Below are 25997 nucleotides of genomic sequence, written 5' to 3'. Positions count from 1 at the left end.
CAATGGAAAACACCACAGACTGATGTAGAGCATGGGAAATGTTTAACATTGTAAATAACCATAAGCCTGTCAAACTAGACTGAAGGAACAAAGTAGCTTTTTATTTAGTTATTTTTTTTATTTAGTTAGTTATTTCTCAAAAGATTATCAAGAACACAACTAATCTGTATGGATTGAATTTTTTTGTTGTTGCATTTGGGCAATATCAGTCCTAATATTTAAGGATTTAAGGATCAAACATGCTAATTAAGCCTTAGCAGTGCTTTCTTTGATTTGGTAAAAGCTGAAATACAAAAATAAAAGACCAAAATATCCAATCTGTTAGGATGTCAACATCAGAAACCACAAATCTTGAATTAATAACACATTTGGGAGGTGCTGGAAAACGCAGGAGATAAAGTGGTGTTATCTGCTGCCCTCTGGTGGTTGAGGTTTTTTAAGACATCGAAACACAACATTCACAATCCCACTACAAAAAAAACTGGATGTAACAACATTGTGAACAGATATTGCAATTTTTATTGCGATACTGAGTTACCTGACAAAATACATTAATATGTTTTCACACTGAAAAAAAAGAAATAGTGAGCTCTTACAATGAAAACATGCTTCACACACACGCACACACACCACATTCGCAGAACCTTCACGTTAAATGAAAAAGCATGCAATTATGTTCAAAACACATCTCAAAATGAACCTCCTCCGCTGATTAAAAACTCCAGATATGTTGAAAACCTATCTACCCAACAAATTGAACAATTAAAAGTTAGTTTAAAATACACAATATGATAATTGATGATGACACTGAGTCAAACAGTCAGTTGATCGTGATGACTTGCAGCAGGAGTCACCAGAAGCTGGTGACTTACATTTACATTCTACCAGTCACCGCGAGGTCCTGGTTTACTGGTCAGACTGTACGCTCAGTCCAAGTCGTAACGCAGTGTTATTTTTACAGTACGGCCAAGAGATACAGTAGAACTCAAAAGCAGTGAATTCAAACGTGAAATGAATGCAGCTGTGAAAGGATTAAAGTCCAACACGGAAAAAATGATTTATTACATTCGCAAGTCATTCAGTAAATCTGTTGCAGGTTGTCTCGGTGTGTCGATGTGATGTTTGAATTTTTTTCTCACATGGTTAAAAAAAAAAAAAAAAGAGAAAAAGAGAGCTGATGCTGTTCTATCACTTCACTCCTACTCGCCCATTACTCCACCTGCCAAAAACACTTACGCGAGCAAGGAGAGTCTGCGCTTTTTCTCAGAAAGCAAAAATAAAATTGTCTCTGTGGGTGATTCTAAAAATAAACAGCCGATTTAAAGCTTCCTTCTGATTTCTTTCGAAGTAAAGGACCTCTCTTTATCTGTTTTTTTTTTGTCACTTTGGTATTGAGGTTTAGTCTTGTGGACTTTTTTGTCAAACTGTATTCCAGGGGGGCACAGAAAGGTTTGTATCCCCAAACCCTTTAACAACGTGGTTCCATCCGACTTTTACACATAAAAGTGAAGTTATAAAACATCCAAGTGTCTTTTAGATTTTGCCTAGAACTATACTGTGAAAGGGTTACATCACCACGGTGGACAATTTCCCTTCTAGTGTGCGTACAGGAAGTGATTTTGTTTCCAGGCAACAGTAGTCTCACAGAATTTGTCTTTGGATTTGAGCCTCTTCACGTTTTAATGATGTAATCCCTTCATGGTATAACTCTGGATTTTAAATAACAACCAAATCCATTTATTACACATTTTCCATTTCACAAATAGTAGTACACTCCTTTACACCAGCAGCCACACTGAGTGGTACATAGTACAACTTTTGGCAACAGTCCCTATGTTGGTCCTGCTGTGCTCTGCATGTTGGTCCATTTAGGAAAGAGTTTACCATTAAAGGTCTGCTCCTAGTCTGGAGAAGGGCTGTAGTTTTTCACAACAAGTCCTGACCCACGACGAGACACAACACACCGCCGCAGAGAAAGAGACAGAACAAGAGAGAGAAAGAGAGAGAAAGAGAAAGCAACCATCCATCTCCTCCTCCTCCCTCCTTCCTCCATTACTCCCACTCACTCCTCACACACCGACTCGCTCAGGTCCACGGCGCCACCTCTGGTGAGCCGCCGCATCTTGCTGAAGTCGTGGTCGGTCCTCAGGTAGGAGAGCGAGGGGCCTCCCTCGCTGTGGCTGGCCAGGTCCTGAGGCTGGGCCTGAGGCGGCAGGGCCCTCATCTCGCCGCCACTGCGCCAGTACAGGGTGTATTGCTCCGGGTCGGACACTTCGAAAGTGGCGGCACACAGCTGCGCCAGGGCCTGGCTGGTCTCCCCGGCTCTCCACTGCAACGTCCGCACGGCGCTCCGCTCCCCGTCCTGGAACAGTACCCGAACGCACCTCTGGAGGGAGGGAGTGAGGGAGGGAGGAGAAGAGGGAAAAAAAAGAGTGAATATATTCTGTATTCATGCAAAACAGAGGTCAAGAGGCTTATGGAGTGAGGGCAAAAGAGGGGGAGGAGAGAGAGATGGAGCCAGAGGAGTGAGAGCAGTGCAGGCACACAGGCTGATAATCCACCATAATAAATGAGTCAAAATGATGCCCATGAAATAAATTCTCTCTAAAACAAAGCTTCTACTTCCCACACACACAACCACCGGGTCGAAAAGATAAAAATGAAACATGAAAATCATCTTTGTCAAATTGCTCTTTTCTCTGTTGAATGTTACAGCTTCATTGACAAACTCCCAATATTAATCCACTAGAACATGTCCACGTCCAAACTCACCAAATACAGTCCATTAAACTCATTCTATCTTGGTGCTCTGGTGGAGTTTTCCCTCTACACTTTAATCCAAACAGAAACTTTTTGCCATTTTCAGAAGAACAAAAAAAGACGCTAAAACACAAGTAACGAGTCTGTCTCAACAGTTGGCACTCTTTAAACACTTACCAGCAACTGTGCTGTACATAAGCTATTATATAATGTCAGATTCAACCACCTACAGACGACCTCACAACTCTCTTTGAAAAAAAAACACACACACAATGAAAACATACTTAACATAATCCTTTAACCAAACAGCCAAGAAACCAGAGAGAATTCTCTTCTGTGCCACACACAAAAACCCAAATACTGCCTGCACACACAACTACACCCCCCCCCCCCCACACACACACACACACACACACACACACACACACACACACACACACACACACACACACACAGACACACAGATGCACAAGTGGCCAAATATGCTCTAAAAAAAAGAAACGCACACACACCAGCAATTACAATCAACAGGTCTGCCATTATTAAAACTTACAGAGTCACTGAGCTCCTCGCTGTCCGTGTGCATATTGTGTTTGCCTGCTTCGATGGGTAGATGCAGCTCAATAAATTTCATGTTATCTGACCGCCCACTTCTTCATAGCACTTGGCTCACTGATCCCCGCCTGTGTCAGTGGAAAATCTGGCTGCCGGGTGAGTTAGATCGGCTATTTGAAGCCAGGAGAGGCACCACGTGACGAGACAGAAACGTTGTGGATGACAATGCCTTTTTTACATGGCATCTGGTGGACAGTTTTACCAATCTGGGGCCGGGAGAGTGATAATAGGAAAGTGTAGGTAAAGGTCGGTGTGTGTGTGCGTGTGTGTGTGTGTTTGCTCGCGCGCATTAGTGCAAGCCCCATACCTCTAAAAATTACTAAAAACTAATCCCCTAAAATGATTTTAAAATGCGTTTGCACGCAAAGAAGTGTAATCCAGGTGTGTTGTCTGGTTTTTGATGGATGACCTATTGTTCATCTCAAAATCTTCACCTTTTGCTTGAACTCTTGAAAAATTGGAGTGCTGCCCTTGACTCCCCAAGAAGCACCAGCAGTAATACCTAAGATCCAGTTTGAATCAAATATGGGTCGCTGTTGCTCATTCTGCCCCACCTGTCATTGTTTTACAGATGTTGGATAATCTGATGTTGCTCAGCGTGCATCGCCATCAGTATAATTAATGTAAAGTCTGAACTCTTTGGGTGGATTATCACCCTGCTTTTGCTGCTTTTGTGCCTTTCAAAAGACATAACACAGGTTCATGTTTGAATTGTGAAATTGTAACAATTAGTGTCTGTTTGAAACATCTTTCAACATTAGAAGCTGGAGTATCAGGGCAGTTCATTTCAGGGGGCTGTCAGTTACAGACAAGAACTCTAAAGCTAGGAACATGTGAGAAGACTTTTAATAAAGCAGTATAAAGACACGCATCACACGTTTATAGACCACATTTCCCATATTATAGTTTTAACTAGTTGCTAACTTGCTAAAACTTTAGGTTCAGATTAGATTTGTCCACATTTCAAATGCAAAAATCACGTTTCTTACAATTGTGACCTTGATTGGACCAGCAGAAGTCAGTCTGTCTTAACAGCAGTCTGATAATTACCATTCTTCTTTCATAATAATTGTTAACGAGCTGCCAGACATGTAAGAGGCTGACACATATTCTTGACTATATTAAGTAGCCTATATTACTCTTTGTTTCTTGTGAAATCAGTGGAACCAAATCTACCTTCAGGTATTATTAAAGGTACCTTGACTTAGCATACATTTTATTTATTTAGATATGGCAACATACCTCCTACAGTATTTCCATCGCAAATTCACTGACAGAAACCCAAGACAGCCAATCACAGTTTCAGGAAACATGACATCATCCTTAGCAATTGGGATTAACCCCGCCCTTTCTCTCAGTTTAAGAGCTCTCCCAATTCCTTAGTAAAAGTTGGTCTCAGCAGTGTTGTGAATTGGTTGTAGGAGGACACTCTTAGCTAGGAACTTTTAGTGCCATGTAGGAGTACTTCTAGTAAGATCAGATGTTTTGTGAATACAGGCCCTGACCTTTTATTTTCCTATCTGCACACAACAACAACAACAACTCGGTCTGCGATAGTTTAGGACCTATGCAGAAACAAAAAAGCCCCTGCTGTCAATCACATTACGTTACCGGTTGTTGTATTTTACAGCCTTCAATCCACAGTCAGCCACCTGAAACCCATTTAGGGTTCTATCCTATATTTTAGGAAGCTCTGTATCACTCTAACCTTCCAGCATCACTTAGCATGTGACTATTTTTCTCTACTATGAATCCTCTCATGAGCATTAACAATTATCCAAAGTACTTAAAGCATTGAAAAAATATTTAGTTTTGACACAAATAATTTATTTTCACTAACCGCTATTCTTTTGCCATTATGTTGTTCACATGGTACTGTGGAGAATATCCCATAGAACTGTTTCACTGCATAATAAGCAGGAGTTCCTACACATCAATCAGCACTTCACACAGGGCAGCTATGTGTGGCAGCTATATAGAAGATTACAGTGCAAACCCACACATACTGTAACACTACCAGTGTTTCTGTGGGGTGCTACTATCAAAACATCTGGTACTGTACCTACCTCGCTCTGCTGGTTCTCCTTTTGTTTCTGGGCCTCGCGGCTCCGTCTGCAGCTCCACTCCTTCAGAGCCTCCTGGGCCTCTGGCGTCAGGCAGCCGGTGAACGGCTGCTCCCTGTCCAGGCTCTGGATCAGACACAGACTGGCATACACACTGGTCAGGTAGTAGCCACCTGGAACCACAAAGACAATACAACTTAGCTTCTAGTAGCTTTAAATAAGAGCCAAATAGTTAGTCAAATTAAAACAGGACCTAGTGATTAATAAGTAGGTACTAGTTACTAGTACTAGAAGTAGTAGATAGGAAAATACTGAATATGCTAGCTTCGTAGTTAGGCTTATTTGAAACGATTAATCAATGAATCGAGAAAATAATTGGCAGATTTAGTGATAAAACAACCAAACAAGTCCTACACACTGGGTTTGGAGTTCTAACCAAGTCAAAATGCATTTGTCGCATAATTTAACGCCACTTCAGGTCACTTTAAAATGTAAACACCAACAGTCACAATGAGTCACTGGAGTGGAGGAAGTTTTCATTCACTAATGACTAAACTTCAAACAAAGAGTTTAAGTCATGTAACTCAAGTCGACAGCTGTTGATTTACCTGCTGTAGGGGTGTATTTCCTACTTATTTGTTTTTTAAAGACAAACAATACAGTCTGTTATTGGTTTAACTAATTAAAAGCACAGAACAGCTCCTCAACAGCCGACATTTTTGGGCTACAGGTAGCATTTTGAGTTTAGGTCGTACCCTCTCCTCCGAGCCAGGAGGGCTCCAGCAGCTCCATCATGTACTCCACCTCTATCAGGATGTGAGGCTTGTTACACTCCACAATCACGTAGGACAATGATGGCAGGAAGTCTTCCCAGCTCACTTCCTGTCCTGGAAAGAAAATAACAGGAGGACAATATATGGGTACGCTATTATCTTTGATTTTGTTGCTGCAGGTTGCTGAAAATTTTAATTGAATATTATTTATATATATACTAGCAAAGTATGGAGAGAAATAATAATAAAAAAAATGTTGTCATTTGGTCCAAATCATTTGGTTTCACTCAGCTTAAGTTTAGCCTAGCATAGTTACCCATCTAACTAGACTTTGCAAATGATAGTAAAAATATCAAATACGTTACAATGCACCAATTCCAAAATGAAACCCAATATTCGAGTGTACTGACATGATGACGCATTCATTTCCAGCAGGTCATGCTGAAAAGCAGGCAGGCCGTGCTACAGCTCACACAGATACAGTATGTCTGAAGTGTGGAGCTTTTTGAAAGTGACAAGCCACTCAGCTTTGCAAATATTGTTGACCTTCATTCCTTTAAAGGGAAGCTTTTAAGCATCAAAACTGCAGAACCTTACAATCCAACAAAACAACAAAGTATTTGGTCTCACCATGTAAGGAACCCATGGCCTTGTGGACACACTTGCACACTTGCAGCAGCAGCAGCACCTTGTCGATGGGCGAGTGCGTCCTCTGCATCAGGACCAGCTTCTGCTTAACCCTTTCCACCTCGCGGCTGTCAGGGACGCCCGTCCGCACGCCGAGCCGCTCCATGGCGGCGTCCCCCTTCAGACGGACCATGTTTTGGGTGAGGCGCTGGCTGGTGCCGTCCTGATTGTGCGACGCAATTAGAGCTTTTTCAAGGTGGGACTTCAGAGGCCTGAGCACACAGGAGAACATGGCCCGCTCCAGCGCCAGGTCTGAGGACAGAGGGAGGGGTTCATTGCCTGGGCTGAAAGTAAACATTTTTGTACTACTGTGATTCTATTTTACTGTAAACACGAGTTGCTTGTGCGATTTATTTATTGGGTAATTTGCAGGTGGAGAAATGCGTCTGCATATCTAGAGGCACTGGCAAGAGGCCCAGAAAGGTATGCTGCTTTTGCTAGGGTGAATGACGTGTCTGCAATGAAAATGGAGTCACTCTCTCACTTGTAGAAAATGTTATATAATAGCAAGGACAATGTTTCTGCTGTGCAGGGGACATCTGCTTTTCTTATTGATTGCATATGTGATTAAATTGTGTTTTTACCATTTTAACCAATGGACAAAACACAGAACATATACAAACACAAAAAAAATTATGAATATCAGCATCTTGTGTTCATGTAATTTCCAAATTGTCCTCTCTCCTCAAGACAGGGCATCACGATTAAGTAATAAAGCAGGACCTTTTCATATCACTTGTTTTCAATCAAATTAACACAAACCAGTAAAGTCCTGCACACACAGAATTAATCCATGCCTCCTCTGGAAATAGGTGGTGTTGGAAGCTCTGTGACGTAGTGACTACTCACAAAACCTGTTGGTGAACTAAGCGCTAACACAGTAGCCAGTCGGGAACATGCTAGCGCTAGTCAGTCAACAGCTTTGTGTCTGGCTGTTTAACTGTCAGTTATTAGTTAGCTACCTCTTTGACAAGAAATAGTTATTGTATGTATATAGCTTCCTGTAAAATCACAATTGTTTTTACATTTCTGTTTGTGAACATATTAAAGCAAGGAGATACAACCTGTTAATTAGTGATCTTGTGCTTGTATGCATATTTTTTTTAAACTTTGGACAGAGCCAGGCCAGCGTTTTTCCCTTGTTTGTGGTCTTTTTATACTTAGCTAGGCTAATCATCTCCTGGCTCTTAACACAGATATGAGAGCGGTGTCAATCATCTCACTCTCAGAAAGAAAGGGGAATTACCGTACTTCCCCAAATGTTAAACCACTCCTTTAAACACACACACACACACACACACACACACACACACACACACACACACACACACACACACACACACACACACACACACAGTGATTAGTCAGTGGGCAGTCCTGACTAAGTGGGTAACAATTCTCCAGTGCACACGGTTTTCCACTCATCATCAAATCCTCCTCTCCCTCTCTCCATTCTTCATGTTTCACTCCTGTATAATTCCCCAACATATCCCCCTATCTATCTTACTATATCTTACCCCCTTGTGATTAATCATTCACGCCCTCCATACTCCGTTTTTCTGCCTCCCTCTCCTCTCCCCTCCCAGCATCCCTCTCTCTCTTACCAGCTCTGGAGAGTAACAGAGTACGTGTAGTGTGATTACAGCCTTGTCAGTTACTGGCTAGTACAGAAGAAAACTGACGGTTACTCCCAGATCTGTAAATGATTACACTTTCAAAGTATCCTGACTATTTCTATCCCTCCCTCCCACCCTCCCACCCTCCCCTGAATCGTGCTGCTCTTCAAGTGAGCGTGGGTCTGTGATATATTTTTATGATAAACGAGGGGGAGAAAAAAATGCAAATGCCTCCCACCGACGCAAAGTGAGATAGATCAGAATCAAAGCGCAGGAAGGAAGGATGGGAGGAAGGAAAGCAGTGGACGACCGCTCTCTCCTGAAGCCTCTGTACTGCCAGGCAACCATCCATCATCACACGTTTACACACAAACATACCTGCAAACACACACTCGGCCGCACAGGACAGGAGTCCATAAAAGAAAAACCTACGCACAGGACTGTGTCAAAATCTCTAACTAGAATTCTTTCAAAGTAGCACCCTGCGATGTCTTTACAGTAAGGTGAAGAATCTCACTTTGAATATGTTGGATATGAAAGCAGGCGCACCGGGCAGGGCTTTCCTAATGCTGTTTTCTAAATACCGGAGACAATATGAGCTCTAGTGAATGAGGCTCTACTCCCCCCACGCAAACTACTTTGTGTTGACAGTGCCTTTCACTGGAGCCTGGGCAGCCCACCATCGATGAGAAAAGGCTGTCTGTTTCCATAGAACTGCATCCTCTGGCACTGTGCTCTATTGAATCAGTGTTTTCTAATAGCAGTTTTTTTTTCTTCACATATCTCTCCCTGCTCCAGTCCCCTGCTGCACTCACCGTCTCCTCGTTTTGATTTGATAAACTAATCATGCATACGGGAAATTCACAAGGTTGAGCTCAGAATGTAATCCGGCACAGTCAGCTAAATTCCATCAAATAACTCACTAAGTGACTTACTTTGAGTTGAGGTATACTTTATAGGAGATTGATAAGTTGTAACTAATGGCTGCAATAATGTTAAACGCTGGGACGTACTTCTCCGTCTACACAGGTGTTATTCAGAGATGTTTTCCATTACACATTTCCAGATATTGGGTATAATTAAATCTGTCCAGTTTAGTTCTGCTGTATCATTTTGAACCCATCTCCTGACAGGAAGTTGAATCAACCAATCAGGTAGTTTGAGGCACAAGGCTGCAAAACAAGTTGCTGAGATGTGGTAGGGCATCCCTTCTCTACAGCTAGCTTTAATTTGTGCAAGAAAGTGGAAATACATAGTTCATGCTATGATTCAAATATAATGTGTTTTACTTTGATGATGCGTTTGTGTACCTTTCTCGTTCTCTGGCACCAGGGTTTCAATGGGAGGCTCCAGCTCTCCACTGTCCAGCAGGCAGCACCTTGCCTGGGACAGAAAGAGGCGCAGGCCCTGCAGGAGCTGCACAGAGGTCACATGTGAAGTGGAAGAGGATGAAGAAGAGGAAGCCAGGGATTTGAGCACTTCTCTCTGTGCCAGGAGGAAGTCTTGAACCATGCCCCCAAAGATGGAGCGCCTGTCTCTGGACAGCTCCTCCACCAGTCGCGTCAGCCGCTTGTCCGGAGCAAAGAAACACACAAACGCCTCGCTCATGCGGTGCAGCCCACCACGGCCTCGAGAGCGCACGAGCGGCGGGCGCTGGTAGAAGTGAGTTGGGGCTTGGGTCATGCTTTCTGGATCAGAATCATTGTCCTCGTCCATGCTGCTGAAGGAGCTGCTGCTGTCGAGCTCGGCCAGGGACGGAGCCGGGCGGCGCTCCAGGGCCAGAACTGCCACCTCGATGCCTGTATCCACTGCTTGGGCGGACTGCTGGGGCTGGGGAGGCTCCCCAACTTTTGCAGATGTCTTGACCGGGACAGAAGTGATAATTTTACAGCATGATAATAGAGATGTTGTGGTTGGCCATTTCTTACCATATCTTAGTATGAATTTCCTAAATGCAAGAGGAGTTCAGTTTACAAAATAGCAAAGCACGCTTAATTTCATTTGAATATCATTAAAAAGTATTATGTGACTGTAAAGATGGTTTTCTAAACTTCCTAATATTCACGGTCCCAAATAGAAGTGAAGGCATGGTCTGAAATACAAATAAAAACACATATTACTTGTGGCACATAGACTGACATCATGTCCTCTTCCTCTGCAGAACCCGGTGATACAGCAGGGGTTCTCCTCAGGACCCCTGCCCCAGGGTGAATTCTTCTCTGTGGGTTAGTGTTGGCCTTCTGCAGCCTCTCTGACCCGCCGGGCATCTCCAATGATGAGCGAGGTGAGAAGGAGCCGACCCCTTCCAAAGACAGATTCATTGAGGACTCTGAGAGCCTGAGCCGCATGCTGCGCTTGAAGCGGTGCCGTTTATTGGAGGCACTGTGGTTAGTGAGCTGTGGCTGCTGTAGAAATAAAAGTGGATTCAGCCCTTAATCTAACAAAAGCCAGTGACTTTTGAACTGTTTATTTTTCAAAGGGTAAAAGGTGAAGTGCAAGGTACAACAGTATTATATTGTCATGCACAGTAGGATGATGGATTCAGAGACCTTGTAATGGACTTAACTTTTTAAAAAGGGAACTTTTCAGGAACTACACAAAATTTGAGTTTTAATAAAAGTTTTCTTTTATTCTATTTGAACTTCAAATTAAGGTAAAATACTAGAAAATCACAACAGTGGAGAGTTAAATGGTCTCAGAGAAAGCTCACATAACCCCACCACTTTCACTACTAACCTTGCTAACCTCCAGCTGTAGGAAGAGCGGGTTGATGAAGCAGAGTTTGCCTGGTCTACCCCGGGTCAGCAGGGTACATCGCTCCTGGGCCATCTGACCCTGGTTGCCACTGGTGGATGCAACCGGGTCCACCGGTCCGTTTTGGATATCTGAAGCAGTCGGTGCGCTCCAGAAGTCTAGTCCAGAAAGAAGAAGAGAGTTTGGATACCAACGTTTTTTCAGTCACACTTATTATTGCAGATATACCAACCAATCAATCAGATTTTTATGCAGCAATTGTGCAAATATTTAAAAATCAATGCAGTAATTATTCACTTGGGTTAAAATGCTACACATAGAACCTTTATTTTTCTCTTTCAGGCTACTAGTGCAAACCAACCATGGTGAGAACGAGTCTTTTATCTTTGAGTTAGAGTCAGTGACAAATACTGTGTCTTACTTATGTCCCTTTTAGCCGTCTTAAAGTCACACCTCGCTCTCTGCTGCCGCGCTGCATCAGAACACGTTTGCCATGTTAAATAGTTGCAAGCTGGCAGTCACTACTTTAGTCACTTATTCCTTTACTCCCTCAAATTTGCAATTCGATAAATAAAGTTATTTGAATTAAATTGAATTGAATACACTGCTGAGAAAAAGCCGTTACAGAGGAACTTCACTGTATCCTCAGTATCCAGTACCGCAAGGAGGTGTTAATCATAAAAAATGACCCCTAACTTAAGTTTGATAGTTATCTACACAAAGAATACTTGCAACTTTAATATTTATTGGTATGCTCTCTTATTAATCATCTTGGTAAAGTACAGTATGTATTGTTATTTAGAGCAAGCGATAAAGTAAAGTACTTAGTAAATGCAGTTTTAAAAGGATGAGAGGTCTTCAATCATTGTACCTTGGCCCATGTGTGAGATGGCCTCCAGCTGCCTATGTGTTGTGGCTTTGGCGATGGCCTCTGGTAGCTCCAGTGGGAAGGGCAACACATCTCTGCAGACAAGAAAAAAATAGACACACAGAAAGAAAAGACATCAAATCCTGGGCATGTGTGTGGCTGTTACAGCCTCCATTTAAAGAAATCAAACTAAGGCTCAGGTTAGAGGACGCAACATATAAAAGGACGCCATACACACAACACACACAGTGGCCATGAGATTTCCAGAGGGCCTTGGCTGAATGACATCAGGTGCACTGCATGGCCAAACGTATGTGGACATCCACTCTTCTGGGAAGGCTATCTACAATATTTTGGAACCTGGCTAAAGAGTTTTGCTCCCATTCAGCCATAAGAGCATTAGAGAAGTTGACCAGTGATGTTGTGGCTCCTAGTCCAGTTAATCCCAAATGTGTTGGACAGGGATAAGGTCAGGCCTCTGTGCAGGCCAGTTCTTCTACACCAAACTGGAAAAACAATTTCTTTATGGAGCTCACTTTGTGCACAGGGGCATTGTCATGTTGTAACAGGAAAGAGCCTTCTCTAAACTGTTATCATAAATTATTTCAATACTGAAAGCACACTATTGTCTTATACTGTATATCATTGTGTGCTGTTCCCTTCATTGGAATTGGGGAAACCATGAAGAACATCCCAACTTACTTTTGCCCATAGATGTTTAGCTCAAATAAAACATCACCTGCTGATACAGTAGAAGGCCACCAGTCGACACAGGTCAGGGAAGGTGAGTGCTGAGTTCTCCAAAGCGAATGCTGGTTAGAGAAGAGACAGAGTTTCATTGACAGCTGAGGAGGCAGTGGGAGACTTGTTACTATCTGACGGGAGATATATGGCAACTGCAAATAATCTGGAGGACCCATTTTCTCTGTCCCGCACTACTTCACCCAGTAAGTGTATGAACTGCACTGTGCCACAAACGGTGAGCAGAGAAATGTAGCGTTATGCGTATCGCAGGTGGATAATGCATGCTTATCTAGCTTGTTTTATACTCACTGGAGTCCTCCTCACAGATGAAGCACTCCTTAACAGAGGAGACCCTTTTGTCGGCTGTCTCTCTCAAACACAGCACCTTCCTCTGGCTGGAGCTGCATTTACGCACCAAAAAGGTCTGTAAGCACCAACAGTCACCACGGAAACAAGAATAAAACACAGGGATGTTAAAGATATATTTTGTTTTCACATCGGTATGCCGTCAAAACCTCAGAGGAGCTGTAGTTGTTTGAATACAAAATGAGAACAAAATATTTGTTAAAATGGTAAGGTGCTGAGGTTTTAAAGCAAATATTCATATTCCCCAAATATGTTGAACTATTCATTTTAATGTCTTCGGTCAAGATGAACAAAAGTTGTCTTTCACTTTTGGGGAAATTAAAGCATATTTAGTTTTTTTTAAAAAGTATCAGTGGGTCCTAAAATGTATTCCTGTATTCTTTTAACTGATAAGGTAGGTCACATGACTGAAATAATTGACTTGTACGCACCCCAACAGGCTCTCTGAGCAGGATATAGAGGGCAGAGTCTTGGCTGAGTGACAGCTGCAGCCACACAGGATGTGTGAGCAGCAGACGATCCAGGACGCTGAAGACCCTCTCGGAGCCTCGATGTGTACTGCCCATCTCCTGCATCTGAAACACATGTACAAGGTTATTATTCAACAACCATCAGATTTCTCTTTTTTATGCCTGATTGTCTATTTTCACAAAATAATTCACATTTTATTTACTGTTGTTAGCCCTATTTAGACGATTAGCTTTCCGATGTCTGTATTTCACCCTGACTAAATAGTTGTCCACAAGGTCATACTTACTTATTTTCTTTTTGTCAATGAGTTGACTTCAGGCTGCAGTGAGTACAATATATATTATATTTACTACATGAGTGCAGTTTGCCCAGCTTTCCTTTAGAGTTGAGCCCAGACTGTGACCCCTAAAGCTGAAGTGAAACCTACGCACTACACAAGTGTACTTACTGTATACTGTGAAAAGTTGTCTGCGTAAAGGTGAACATATACATGTAGCTGTTTTAGACACACGTTCACACTGCTAGCATTTATTGTCATCATTTCATTGATTTCTTTCTAGGATCAAATGTTGTTATATTTTTTTTTATGTTGAGGGCTGGTGGTACAGAAGTAAAATGGACGCTACTATATAACTATAACTATATATACATATATATATATATATATATATATACATATGTATCTAAATATTATGAGAAGAGGAGGCAAACAGGGTGCCCCAGTAGCATAAAAAGTAGGTTAAGACGCATATCATATAACCGCAACATTCACAGTTTGGCTCCCAGCCGGGGGACCTTTGTTGCATGTCATACCCCTCTCTCTCCCCATGTTTCATGGGTGAATGAAATACAATCAGACTGTGACCACATTAGCACAAATCTGATTTGTGTCAGATTTGGATTGCCAAGTAAAATATAACAATTAAAAATGTCAGATTGAATGTATTTTTTCACTTAAAAAAGGCTGATGTTTGGTTTCATATCACACACAAATGCAGAGTTTTGGCAACTTTTATTATTATTATTATTATTATGCTTTTTAGGATGTTTTATGCCTTTATTAAACTTAAAACAAAAAGTAAGGAAATTTGTGTTTGGTGGATTATTTCTCTGTGGTAACAATGCTTTTTGGCAATAAATCTTATACCGTTGGAAAGCCTGTTTAGTTCCCTTACAAATGGTGCACCATTTGTAAGGAACATGCATTTGTGGGATGAGCAGCAGCGCTCAGTATGTGGGTTGCGCCCATGAAAAATTTGCCAAATCGTCTCTGACAATGCCAAACAGCTTTTATTTGCTGTTGCTATTGACTCTTGTTTTGAGCTTCTGGTACCCCCAGGTGCTGACAATCAGGTGCCTGATTCTGCAACCAGTGGCCATCCCATATCTCCACAGTCTGGGACCAAACTCTATCCTCCAAGATGACAACGCTCGTCCCCACAGAGCGGGGTTTATCAGAGACTACCTCCAGAATGTGGGAGTGGAGAGGATGGAATGGCCTGCCAGCAGTCCTGACCTCAACCCCATTCAACACTTGTGGGATCAGCTTGGGCGTGCTGTTCGTGCCAGAGTGACCAACACAACCACGTTGGCTGACTTGCGATAAATGCTGATGGAAGAATGGGATGCCATCCCACAGCAGTGTGTGACCAGGCTGGTGACCAGCATGAGGAGGAGGTGCCAGGCTGTTGTGGCTGTGTATGGTTCTTCCACACGCTACTGAGGCTCCTGTTTGTTAAATTAATAAATTGTTAAAATTGCCATTATGTCTTGTTTCTTCAAACTCCAATCACCCAATCCACCATTGGCAGAGAAGATTTGGCAAATTTTTCATGGGCGCAATCCACATACTCAGCTCTGTTTCTCATCCCACAAATGCATGTGCATTCAAATGGTGCCCCATTTGTAAGGGAACTAAACAGGCTTTCCAACAGTATAAGATTTATTGCCAAAAAGCATTGTTACCACAGAGAAGTAATCTACCAAACACAAATTTCCTTACTTTTTGTTTTAAGTTTAGATAGCTCTAGTGGAGAGATGAGAGGAAATGAGTGAGGGAGAGAGATGCAACAAAGGTTTCCGGCTTGACTCAAACTGAGGATGTTGTGGCTCATGATCGGCATCTTAACCCCTGAGCCAACTTTTGACCTGCTGTGTGAAGGTGGCTTTAACTTTAATAAAGATTTTCTTCACCAAACCTCAGTTCCTCAGTTTTAAACATTTTAAAGCAGCTTTACATCCTTCTGTTCAATCTATAATCAAAGCATTGTTGCGTGCTTCAGTGGGCTGTACACCTCTCCTCCTTCTGTCTTCACTGTAACAGCAGAAAACTCAACATATTTCTAAAGAATTCAAGTGTTTGAACTTACACTTTTTGGAAAAAAAAAAAGCCCCTTTACATGTGCTCCAATCATTCAGTTTGAACTGTGTGTGTTTTCCTTATTTTTGGCCCTTTAGTGTTAACATTCAGATAACAGATTTACTTCTCTCTCTCTCTCTCTCTCTCTCTCTTTCTCTCAGATTGGCTTGCTGCTGGATGTCACACTGTGTGGGCTGATGGCGAACGCTTGTGAGAGTAGCAGCAGATGGTTACCATAGCAACCTGGGCCTACACATCCTACCAGGCATTCCTACTCAGTGAAACACCCTTTCTCTGACAAGTTGGAGATGCGCGTGCACGCACAAACACACAAACACGCACACACACACACGCACATGCACACACACACGCACAGACACAAACTATTTTAAATATATGACAGGTTTTCCAGGGTGCAGAGACTAGGAAGTCTTTTTTTCTCCCAAAGAAATATGACACTAAATAAATAATAAAGTGATGCCATTAATAATCAGTATTTTGTTAGTTGCTTCCTCCCTCACATCAGAGCACCAACGTTCTTTTCTAAGCAAATCAGATGCAGCAGCCTGTTTCAGTGGTATTAGAGGAAGCATTATGAATATTGTTTTTCATTCAAAAACACCTTTGAATCTTTCACATTTTTCATCATCACCTCCTGCCACTTATAAACATTACTCTCCCCTCCTCTCGGGGAAACCAGTAATCCGTGAGCCAATCTGCACTCTGAAGGACCCTTCGCAGTTAATGGTAAACAGCGTTAGAGGGGTTAGGAATCAAATACAGCAGGCACCAATCAAAAGAAGAGGGTTTTATAAGGATCACAGGTTTGTTCTGACAACTGTAAGGCTTGCAGAACTTTGATTTGGTTATAAAATAAGAAGCATTGACTGAACCCACAAACAGCAACTGTCTGATTAGAGTTGAGCAACTGTAACTGGACAGGGCAGGCGTGTCAAGCTTTGGATTTCTCCACATGCAGAAAAGGTGTGTGTATGTTTTAACGTAAGCTGCAAACGTTAGCAAGCCCAGCTAACTATCTTACGAGGGGTGGTATGGTTCATAAAAAAATATCCGAACCGCTCGGTTCGCTAGTCTCGTTTCGGAGTGTGCGTGTGCCGCACGGTTCGTCAGTACACTGTTAATGTGCACTAACCACTTACTGCCGTAGCGCCCACTTTCGACACCTATGTTAAAACACTTACTGGAAATGACGAGCGAGATGAGCGTGACGAACGCAACACGTGGCAGCTGATTGGACGATCGCGTCACCTATATTAGAAATTCTTTGCTGCTCCCCAATTTCAAAACAGACTGTCATGGCAGCTCGTTCAGAATACGATCTCATATTGTACTAAAATAGTTCACCTAAACGTGTTTCTGAAAACGTAAGCAAGAAATAGGCCATGCAGTTGCTGAATCTGTCTTCATTTCAGATCGACAAAGGTCAGTTTAAAAGATTTTCGCCAGATTTTGAGAGACACCGAGCCGACCGCTCCTCAAGTGGAGTTGGGTGCCGCCGCTGGTCACGTCACATGCAGAAACGGCAAGTGGGAGAGAGGATGCCAGGAGTTGGAGGATGCTTATTATGATTATTGAAAAAATCATAATCACAATTATTTTGGTCAATATTGAAATCAGGATTATTTCACACGATTATTCATTGACTTTTGGAAAGACGTTGCATTTATTGAACTAAAACAGTGAAAACACCTTGATCTGTGAAATTTCCCTTAATACTTTTCCCATTGAACTTTTTTGTATTATCAGAACACAAGATAAAATAAGAGTTTACTTGCAAAACGTAATGTGCAAAATAATCGTTTTTCTCGATGATTCTGTTTGTGATCGTTAAGAACCGAAATCGTATATAGTAGTAATCTTGCCCCAGTTTGTGCCCTCCATTTTTTGAGAATCCGAATCAGAAAAGGATTTATTGCCAAGTAAATAACACTTACAAGGAATTTGCTTTGGTGGGTTGCTTACATCCGGGGTTTTCATACATCATCAGTTAATGATCTTATAGAGAAACTGATGTTTATCCCTGTGACTCAAGTGTATGCTAATACATGAGAGGCAAAAACTGGGCTAGTAGTAACCTAGCTTTTCTTCTCAAGACAAGGAGCAAGTTAGCTATCTACGTTACTTTGTAGGGTTACAGAAAGAGTGTTACAGGTTAGAAAAACAGACCTGGTCAGGACTGTCTTTAAGAACTATTTAAGAACCCTTTATAGGTTTTTATCTTAAAATGAGTCAGCTGGATTCATTAGTTTTTAACCAACTCCTGATTTTACATTACCTTTTGCTTACTCCAGTTAGCTAAAATCTGCTAGCGACAATATTTCAGGCGACAAAATTGATGATAGTCGGCTAGAAATGAGAAGCCTGCTTTTGTTTATTTCTGTGTGAAATTGAAGACACGTTGTAGAATGATAACCGTTATTTATGTAAACTGCATATGTCTCATACGGAAAGTTTGTAAGGCATAGCGACAGTAACTAAGAGGGGCAGGGCTTAGCGAACTGTCGAATGCAAATAAAATAGAGTAGTTTTTTCCTTACTCCTTCCTTTACTTTTATCCGTTAAAGATACACTTCAGACATTACTCACTTCAAAACAACGCACTTCACATGAGCACTACAAGTCAACAAGCATCATCATCTTCATATTAGGAGTCAAATATTTTTTTTATTTTAAGGTGTGCTTCAAAAAATAAACTGTGAGTGTGAGTCAGAGTGGTCATGCAGAGTCACCTCATTGTGTATCAGGAGCCAACCACCACGCAGATCCACAGTCCGATGACCCAACCGCACACACACAACCACACAAGGCTATAAGACAAGCAGAGAAAGAGAAAAAACAGAGCGCAAGACCCTTGTGTTTTGCTAGGCATTTCCAGGTCTGCCTTACATAAAATGCAACGCTGCCCACACACACACAGAAAGACTTATGTAATTCCCTCAGAGAAAGAGAGCTACACAGAGCGCGAGAAACACAAGAGAAAGATAAAAGATAAAATGATGAAAAGAGAAGAGAAAAGCCTGGACTGAAAATTAATGCTGGGTAAGGAAATCACAACTTCAGTGGGCCTGCAGCACTTAGGTTCAAGCTGGCAGACTGGAAGTATAATAAGCAGAAGGCGACATACACTGTATATCTAACAAGGTGTTTTTGCACATTAGGGCAGCAGCAGGATAGACAAAGTCTGATTCTGCTGAACGCACTGACGACTTAACAAGTAGAGTTAGGGCAAACTTGTCTGAAGAGGGATAAAGGGAGTAGAGGGAGGAAAAGGAGTGCTGAGCCCAGTGGTTGGAATCTGTGGGGCGTTGTAGAGGAAAACGGAGTTTCGAAAGAAACCTAAATTATGTTTCCCTCTCCTGGTAGACATGCTCAGTAGAGGGAGAATGGGCTTGTCAGGCACATCTGGAGTGAGCATGTATAGTGTCAACAATCAGTGAGCTGCTAATGGGTATTTTGGAAAGGGAACTTCAGATTTTATTGTGCAAATGTTGACTGACTGCTACAGAAAACCTGACTAGTTTACACCTTTTTGCAAAAGAGATGAGAGATTTGGAAGGAGATGCAAAACTGGACAGAAGGACTGACCGACATGCTGGCTGAGCGAGTGATGACAGCTAGATAGAGTGACTCAAAAAAACAAACACTTAAAGAACAAAAAACACAGCAGGTGCTATACTGTAGGTATCAGTGTTGAATTGCCTAAAGATTTTCAAGGTGTTGGAGCAAAAAAAATAATTTGTGCAGCCGAAGAATAAGTACACAGAAAACATCACCAGCCTTCACTCATCAGACCAGTGTCATGCACCTGTAAATCCAATATACAAGTTTTCATATATGACAAATGACAGAAGTTTGCAAAAGTAGAAGGGGTTCAAGACAACAACAAAAAAGAAGGCTTTGGGGCTGGAGGTGAAGCTGAAGTTAAATTTACATAAATGATGCTGAAGAGGAGGATGAGAAAAACACAGGATTTTAGCTTTTCAGGAGAACAGTGTAGGTTGAAAGAAATCACTGACGGTGAGCAGCTGCTCACCGGGAAGCTCATTCTGGTGCAGATGGACCACACCATGGTGACCAGATTTGTCCACCTCCAGACCAGCGCCCCATCTGGTTACAGATAAGCACAGTGGCACCCGCAAGGGATCAATGGTTTCAACCTTGTTTCAACAATCTCAACAGTTTGTGCCACCTCCAGATGTTCCCTGATGACGGCTTAGTCATGCGAAGCAGAGAAGGTGGAGAACATGAGTCTGGTGAGGAGTTTTGTCAGGTACTGTAGGAGAACCACCTACAGCTCAGCAGCTGCAAGAGGAAGGAGCTTTGCACTGGAGCACAAAATAAACTGGAATCAGCCAGAGTGAGGTGGTGAATGAAGTGGCGTGGAGGGTTCTCGTGCAACTTCACATACTTGCAAAGTGCATGGAGAAGGAAAATCCTTAAGTCCTTAAGGGTCTTGATTTGATTGGTTAATTTTATTTTTTGACCTAATTTATTGGGAAATAGTCGTCAGTAACGCAAAAATGTATACATGATTTGAAGTCAAATGATAAATATATGCAAATATGGAAATGGTTCCTTAAAGGAAGAATTTGACATTTTCACTTTGCCTTCAACCTGCCTCCTCTCCTTCTACTCCGGTTTGTGATTTCCTACATTTCCCAGAATTACTTTCAGCAGCCTCCACATGCACATGAACTTGTATTCAGCTAAGTACTTTGTGTAGGTGGATGAAGCCATAATGATAGAGATAGTAGGAGCAAAAGAGCGCAGGGTTCCAGTGGAAAAAAACTGCTCTTTACACCTAACATATATTCTAGCGGCATTGCATTCTTGTCTCTTGAGGATACAGCAAGAAGAGAAAGTAATATCGCTGCCTCTTCTTAGATTATTTCTGATCATTAGTCCAAAATATTGTGTCTAAAAAATGAGTCTAAAAAATGTTGCTGATGTTTACGGCTGATGTATTCTCATAAACTCAATTTCGTCTGCAATCAAAATATCTCAGCGATAAATCATCTGTACTGTTCATTACATTTCGCCAGTCATCCACAGCAACACAAAACGTAACTAAATAAGTCCAGAGACAGTTACAGAGATTTCAGAGGCAGCAGCCGAGGGAGGATGAGGAAGAAACCGAATCCTCCATAACATCTCCCACCCCCTCGACACTGAGCTGATGCAGCCACACACACACACACACACACACACACACACACACACACACACACACACACACACACACACACACACACACACACAAATCTCCAGCCTCTACTTCATCTTCCAAGGTGCAACACAGTCTTCACAACATTTTTCTCCACGAATGTAACCTCCAGCCCACAAACATGTAATGATAGCGGTACTAAAAACAGACAGCAATGCTGTGCACTTTGCTCACTGTCACATTCTACATACGGTATTCCCATGTATAGATTTTGATAAGCAGGCAGCTAGCAAAGCCCATATCCAGCCACCCATTTTTTTCTTATTATTATTTTGATATTCTTTGATATGCATGTGGTTGTCTTAAAGATTTTAGATATTCATATATGTTTCTTACTTCCTTCTTACTAATGTATGTGCTGTAATTGAATTTCCCCGCTGGGGATATATATATAAATAAGAAAAGGTGTGTCTTATCTTAATCCACACATTCTTCATACTTTTCATCCAACCATGATGTATTGTCATGTCTACATATTTAAAGCACAATTAACTGCAGACAAATCAACAATCTCCCTACTTTTCAACAGCTTTCATTTCACTGTCAGGGTTTATTTTCCCTATTTTACTTTTGTGCATCAAATTTAAACTTACTCATACACATTTCACCTCTAAATATAACATAAAGGAATAAGAGACACTTACAGTGGGAAGTAAACCCCAAACTTTACTAAAACTTTTGCAGTCCAGTCAAAAAAAAAAAAAAAAAAAAAAAAAGAGTCCATACACGCTGTCAACGCTGGAGTCTGGAGACTTTGTGCAAACTGTCCCTCTCTGCAGAGGCAGCAGGCCACTGAGGTATTTTCTTACCTAAAGCAAAGATGTAGAGTTGGCGTACGAGCTTGGTGTTTGTTCCAATTAGAAATTCAAAAAACGTTTCTTTTATTTCTCAGTAGTGGGTATGGAGCCTATACTGTATAACTACGGTAATTGTGCAAATTTTTTTGTTTTATCCACCATAAAGAGCCAAAGTCCTTTCCTGGCTATGGCTAGCTTGATGGGTAACTACTGGCCTTTTGATATTCTAACACCATTCTCCATAATGGCTCTATTTAAACATGACAGGATCCCACTAAAGGCCGTTTTATAGTCCTGCAGAGCTTTCGCCGTAGCCTACATAAGTGGCCTGATGTTTATACTGCTGGTGTGTGCGTCGAGCCGGCATATGTGTGTGTGTGTGGGGGCCGGGGGGAGTGTGTTGTAGAGCGAGGGAGAAGTGAGAGAGTGATGGCGATTAGCTTTGGAGCGAGTACCGACTCTAGAGTCATAGTGAGAGAAATAAAGTGTCTCCCCTGTTCTTTCTGACCACGGTGGGAAATCTTTAGCAGGAAAAGTTAACCTCTCCTTGATTTCACGTTGTTTACGGAGAAGGAGAACCAGGAAATGAGTCGGGGGAAATGCAACGCTACCAAGCCACGGCCGAGCGACGTGCGTCGCTGCGACATGTAGTTACATTTTTCGAGAAGTGCACGTCAGGCTACAGCGTAAGGTCTGGGGTAGACGCAGAGACCCCACTCATGGTTTTGTGTCACATTTTGCTGAGGCTGACATCAGCTGTACTGTTTGTAAAAAAGAAACTGAATCGCTCACTCATGCAACTCTTTTTCAATTTGATTCAATTTGAATGTAAAGACCATTCAATTGAGTTTTTTATCAATATTTTTCTAAAAGATCATCAATATTTTCACTTTTCCTTTATGATTTTACATATGTTATAAACTTTCTGAAATGTCATAAAAACAAAAAGAGTACATTCACAAATAAATATTATAACTATAAAATAGTTATAATTAATAATAATTAATATAAATAATTAAATCTGCCTTTTTATCTCTTTTAATTGTAATTATCTATTGTATTTTAAGACTGATGCTACTTCCCATTTACAGTATTTACCACTATGCTTGTGATCAAATGGAAATCTGTTTTGATTAATAAAGTCTTTGGAAGATAAAAAAACAAAACATGACAGGATCATTACTGATGGAGCTGCAATGCTAGCATGGCATTTGGTAGAACAGCAGTTAGTTGGAAAATAATTATATAAAGTAATTTGAAGTCGAATGACTTACTTACTTACTTGTATCTTGTCAGAAATGTAAACATTACAATAAACAGACAAAGTCCCTCCCCTTCCGGTGGACTACCATGGGACCTAATCATACATTCATGGACCTAATTTGGGAAAAATCTGTATGGTAGGAAACTGCGAGAGAAGAAGTAGTAGAAGAAGTAATTTGTTGATCCCCTTTGAATTAAGCCATGATTTAGAGATTGATGTTCTTCAATTTCAAATATAATTGTCAAGAAAGTCTCAGTTTGTCGTAAAACTGTTGAAGTATAAGAGTCTGAAAATACGTAATTAGAAAGACTACTCACCCCAAAGTTGCACAAGTGACAGGTTTCTGAAGCTACGATGCCTGTGTGTCTGTACCATTGACTGTAAATATTATAGCCTATAAATAGTTATTATTATATATTATACATAGTAAAGTCTATGGTCTGTACCGGGATGTAACGTTACTCACACAGGTCTTGCCCCTTCATTCTCTTTCCGGCTGATCAAAATACGCTGGATAAAACACATCAGATGAAGTTACGTGTGTTGTGGAACATAGCTAAGCTAGTTAGCTAGCGAGCAAGGTGACGTATATTGTGCGAGACGAGAGATGTAAGCTAGTTCACAGAGTGGTTTCACACAAAACTACGTAGTCCAACGACAAACCTACGGAAAACTGCAACTTTCTTGCAAAATTATCTTTTAAATTGACAAACGTGTGCAATTCATTGCTCCATTCAAAAGGGACCATCAACAGCTGGGCGCAGGAACCTCCTGGAGTTTTGTTGTCACTGTGAGGTTGGAGATGCCACTGGGCGGATGGATAAACTGTGTAGTGGCTTATAGGATGGATAAACTGTGTAGTGGCTTATACCTTATTAAGCAAGTTTCTCTAAGATAAAAAAAAAAAAAACATGCAAAATAGCAGTGGCCGACACATTAATGAGCAGTTGTTGTTTCCTCACAAACAAACAAACAGCCAACTTTGTCAAAACAACAACGATGTACTTATTATTCATCTCTATGTATCGTGTTTGACGCCAACTACAAGCATCAGACTGTAAAATCTCTCATTTTGCACAAGAGTGACAATGACTATGGCTAAGTATAGCCAGCAGCCCATCAGTGCATGCGTAGGATGACTAATGGAACAACATAATTGCAGTGGGCTATAAGTATCCACAGGGGGCAACAGTGGGCACGGGGCATGCTGACTGATGACAGGTGTCCATTTTGATGCCTGCTGCAAAAGCGATGGCACTCGGGGCCAGTGACAAGGAAGTGAGAGCTGTGTGTTACTCAGTGTGTGCTTGTTTGTCTGTTTGCGTGTTTATGACGAAGTTGTACAAAGGCATTAGCGTGAGTCAGAAGTAACACTGGGACTGTAGGAGAGAAGAAGGGCTGTTAGCATAACTGTGAATATTCATAATTTTAGAAGCATATCGGTACGGTGATTCAGAAGGGACATTATCACAAATAGTTCTGTCAGACCACTGGTGTGTGTGATTGTGTGTAAAAGACACACACAGAGAGAGAGAGAGAAGAGAGAGAGAGAGAGAGAGAGAGAGAGAGAGAGAGAAGCTATAGTGTATCCATCATGATGTCATAAAATCTTTAAACTGCCTCATAGTTCTAGTCTTTCCTTGATTTGATCTCTACAGTGTGACACTGAACTTAACTAAAACGACTCTGAAACGAACTTTTGCTTGGATTTTTTTTAACATTCGGTATACATAAAATCTTCTGGGGTCCTTTTTGGGTTTTTTTGGTTGGCTCACAAAAAATTTGCTAGTAATTACAAGTGCGAGGCCCTCAGTTAATACTGGGCAATATTATTTAGAACAATTTGAAAGATGCTATAAGCATGTACACATGTATTTATCTGTCTATAATAATAAAAAAAATGGTATCTTAATAAATCAAATGACTAGCTACATGCAACATTAATTAGGGAAGGGGTTGCTCACATAGACAGTTGGGTTGCTCATAGCAGTTAACCGTTAGCGTTAGCTAACTCAGCTCTACACAAGTGTGTTAGCATATTTTAACATGCTTTTAGCTCACAGGTTAGTTTTCCACCAATAACTTAACTATAACTACCCTTACTGACAGTTATTTTCATCAAAAAACTCTTAAAATCCACTGTATGCTACCTGCTCAGCAACAAACAGCAGACAGGCACATTTAGTAGCTAACTAGCTAACGTTAGCGTTACCGAGTGAAGCGTTTGAGCATTTAGCTAGCTAGCTAATGTTAAATAGCCAGATATTTCCCTCAGGAGTTGCTCCGTAAGTAGCTAGAGACCAATTAAGAGGTAAAATTGAGAGTGAATATTGGACTTACATTCACCAGGTGTCCACAAACACGTCTTCATATACTTCATACTTTATTTTTTGTGTGTAATTGCTGGATGTGTCTACAAGCAACTGTTAGCTAACGCGTTAATTATATGATAAGTCAATGTTGTGTTACACCATAGACTGATTTACACCTATGGTTTACACCTTGTTTCTGCTGCCACCAAGTGGCCAAAACCCGTTATTGCAGATAATAAAATACATAAAAGTTTCCATATGAATGAAAATACCGGTAGGCTATATGAAGTTTTATAAGGTTAA

At 41.4% G+C, this 25997-nt stretch overlaps 1 protein-coding gene across 1 annotated transcript; it reads right to left on the bottom strand.

Annotated features, from left to right (window-relative positions):
* Positions 1–548: 548 nt before the first annotated feature.
* rin1b (Ras and Rab interactor 1b) lies at positions 549–25842 on the bottom strand. Its single transcript, XM_028564382.1, has 12 exons — positions 25723–25842; positions 13678–13821; positions 13190–13304; positions 12876–12948; positions 12140–12231; positions 11251–11426; positions 10635–10919; positions 9825–10374; positions 6842–7150; positions 6194–6325; positions 5442–5611; positions 549–2386 (listed from the first exon to the last, which is right to left on the bottom strand). The coding sequence occupies exons 2-12, from the start codon at positions 13819–13821 to the stop codon at positions 2063–2065; spliced, it is 2370 nt and encodes a 789-aa protein (XP_028420183.1). The 5' UTR covers positions 25723–25842; the 3' UTR covers positions 549–2062.
* Between the last annotated feature and the right edge of the window lie 155 nt (positions 25843–25997).

This window comes from Perca flavescens, chromosome 19, assembly GCF_004354835.1.
Source record: "Perca flavescens isolate YP-PL-M2 chromosome 19, PFLA_1.0, whole genome shotgun sequence".
In the NCBI taxonomy this organism is placed as follows: domain Eukaryota; kingdom Metazoa; phylum Chordata; class Actinopteri; order Perciformes; family Percidae; genus Perca; species Perca flavescens.
The sequence above is the reverse complement of the archived record's forward strand: the minus strand, read 5'-3'. Positions and strand labels throughout refer to the sequence as shown.

Excerpts from the sequence above, each read along its gene's own strand:
- rin1b (XM_028564382.1), bottom strand. The coding sequence starts at position 13,821 with ATGCAGGAGATGGGCAGTACACATCGAGGCTCCGAGAGGGTCTTCAGC. Across the intron at positions 12,949-13,189 it reads CATCTGTGAGGAGGACTCCA|CATTCGCTTTGGAGAACTCA; the intron begins GTGAGTATAAAA and ends TTCTCTAACCAG. Across the intron at positions 6,326-6,841 it reads GGCCATGGGTTCCTTACATG|GACAGGAAGTGAGCTGGGAA; the intron begins GTGAGACCAAAT and ends TTTTCTTTCCAG.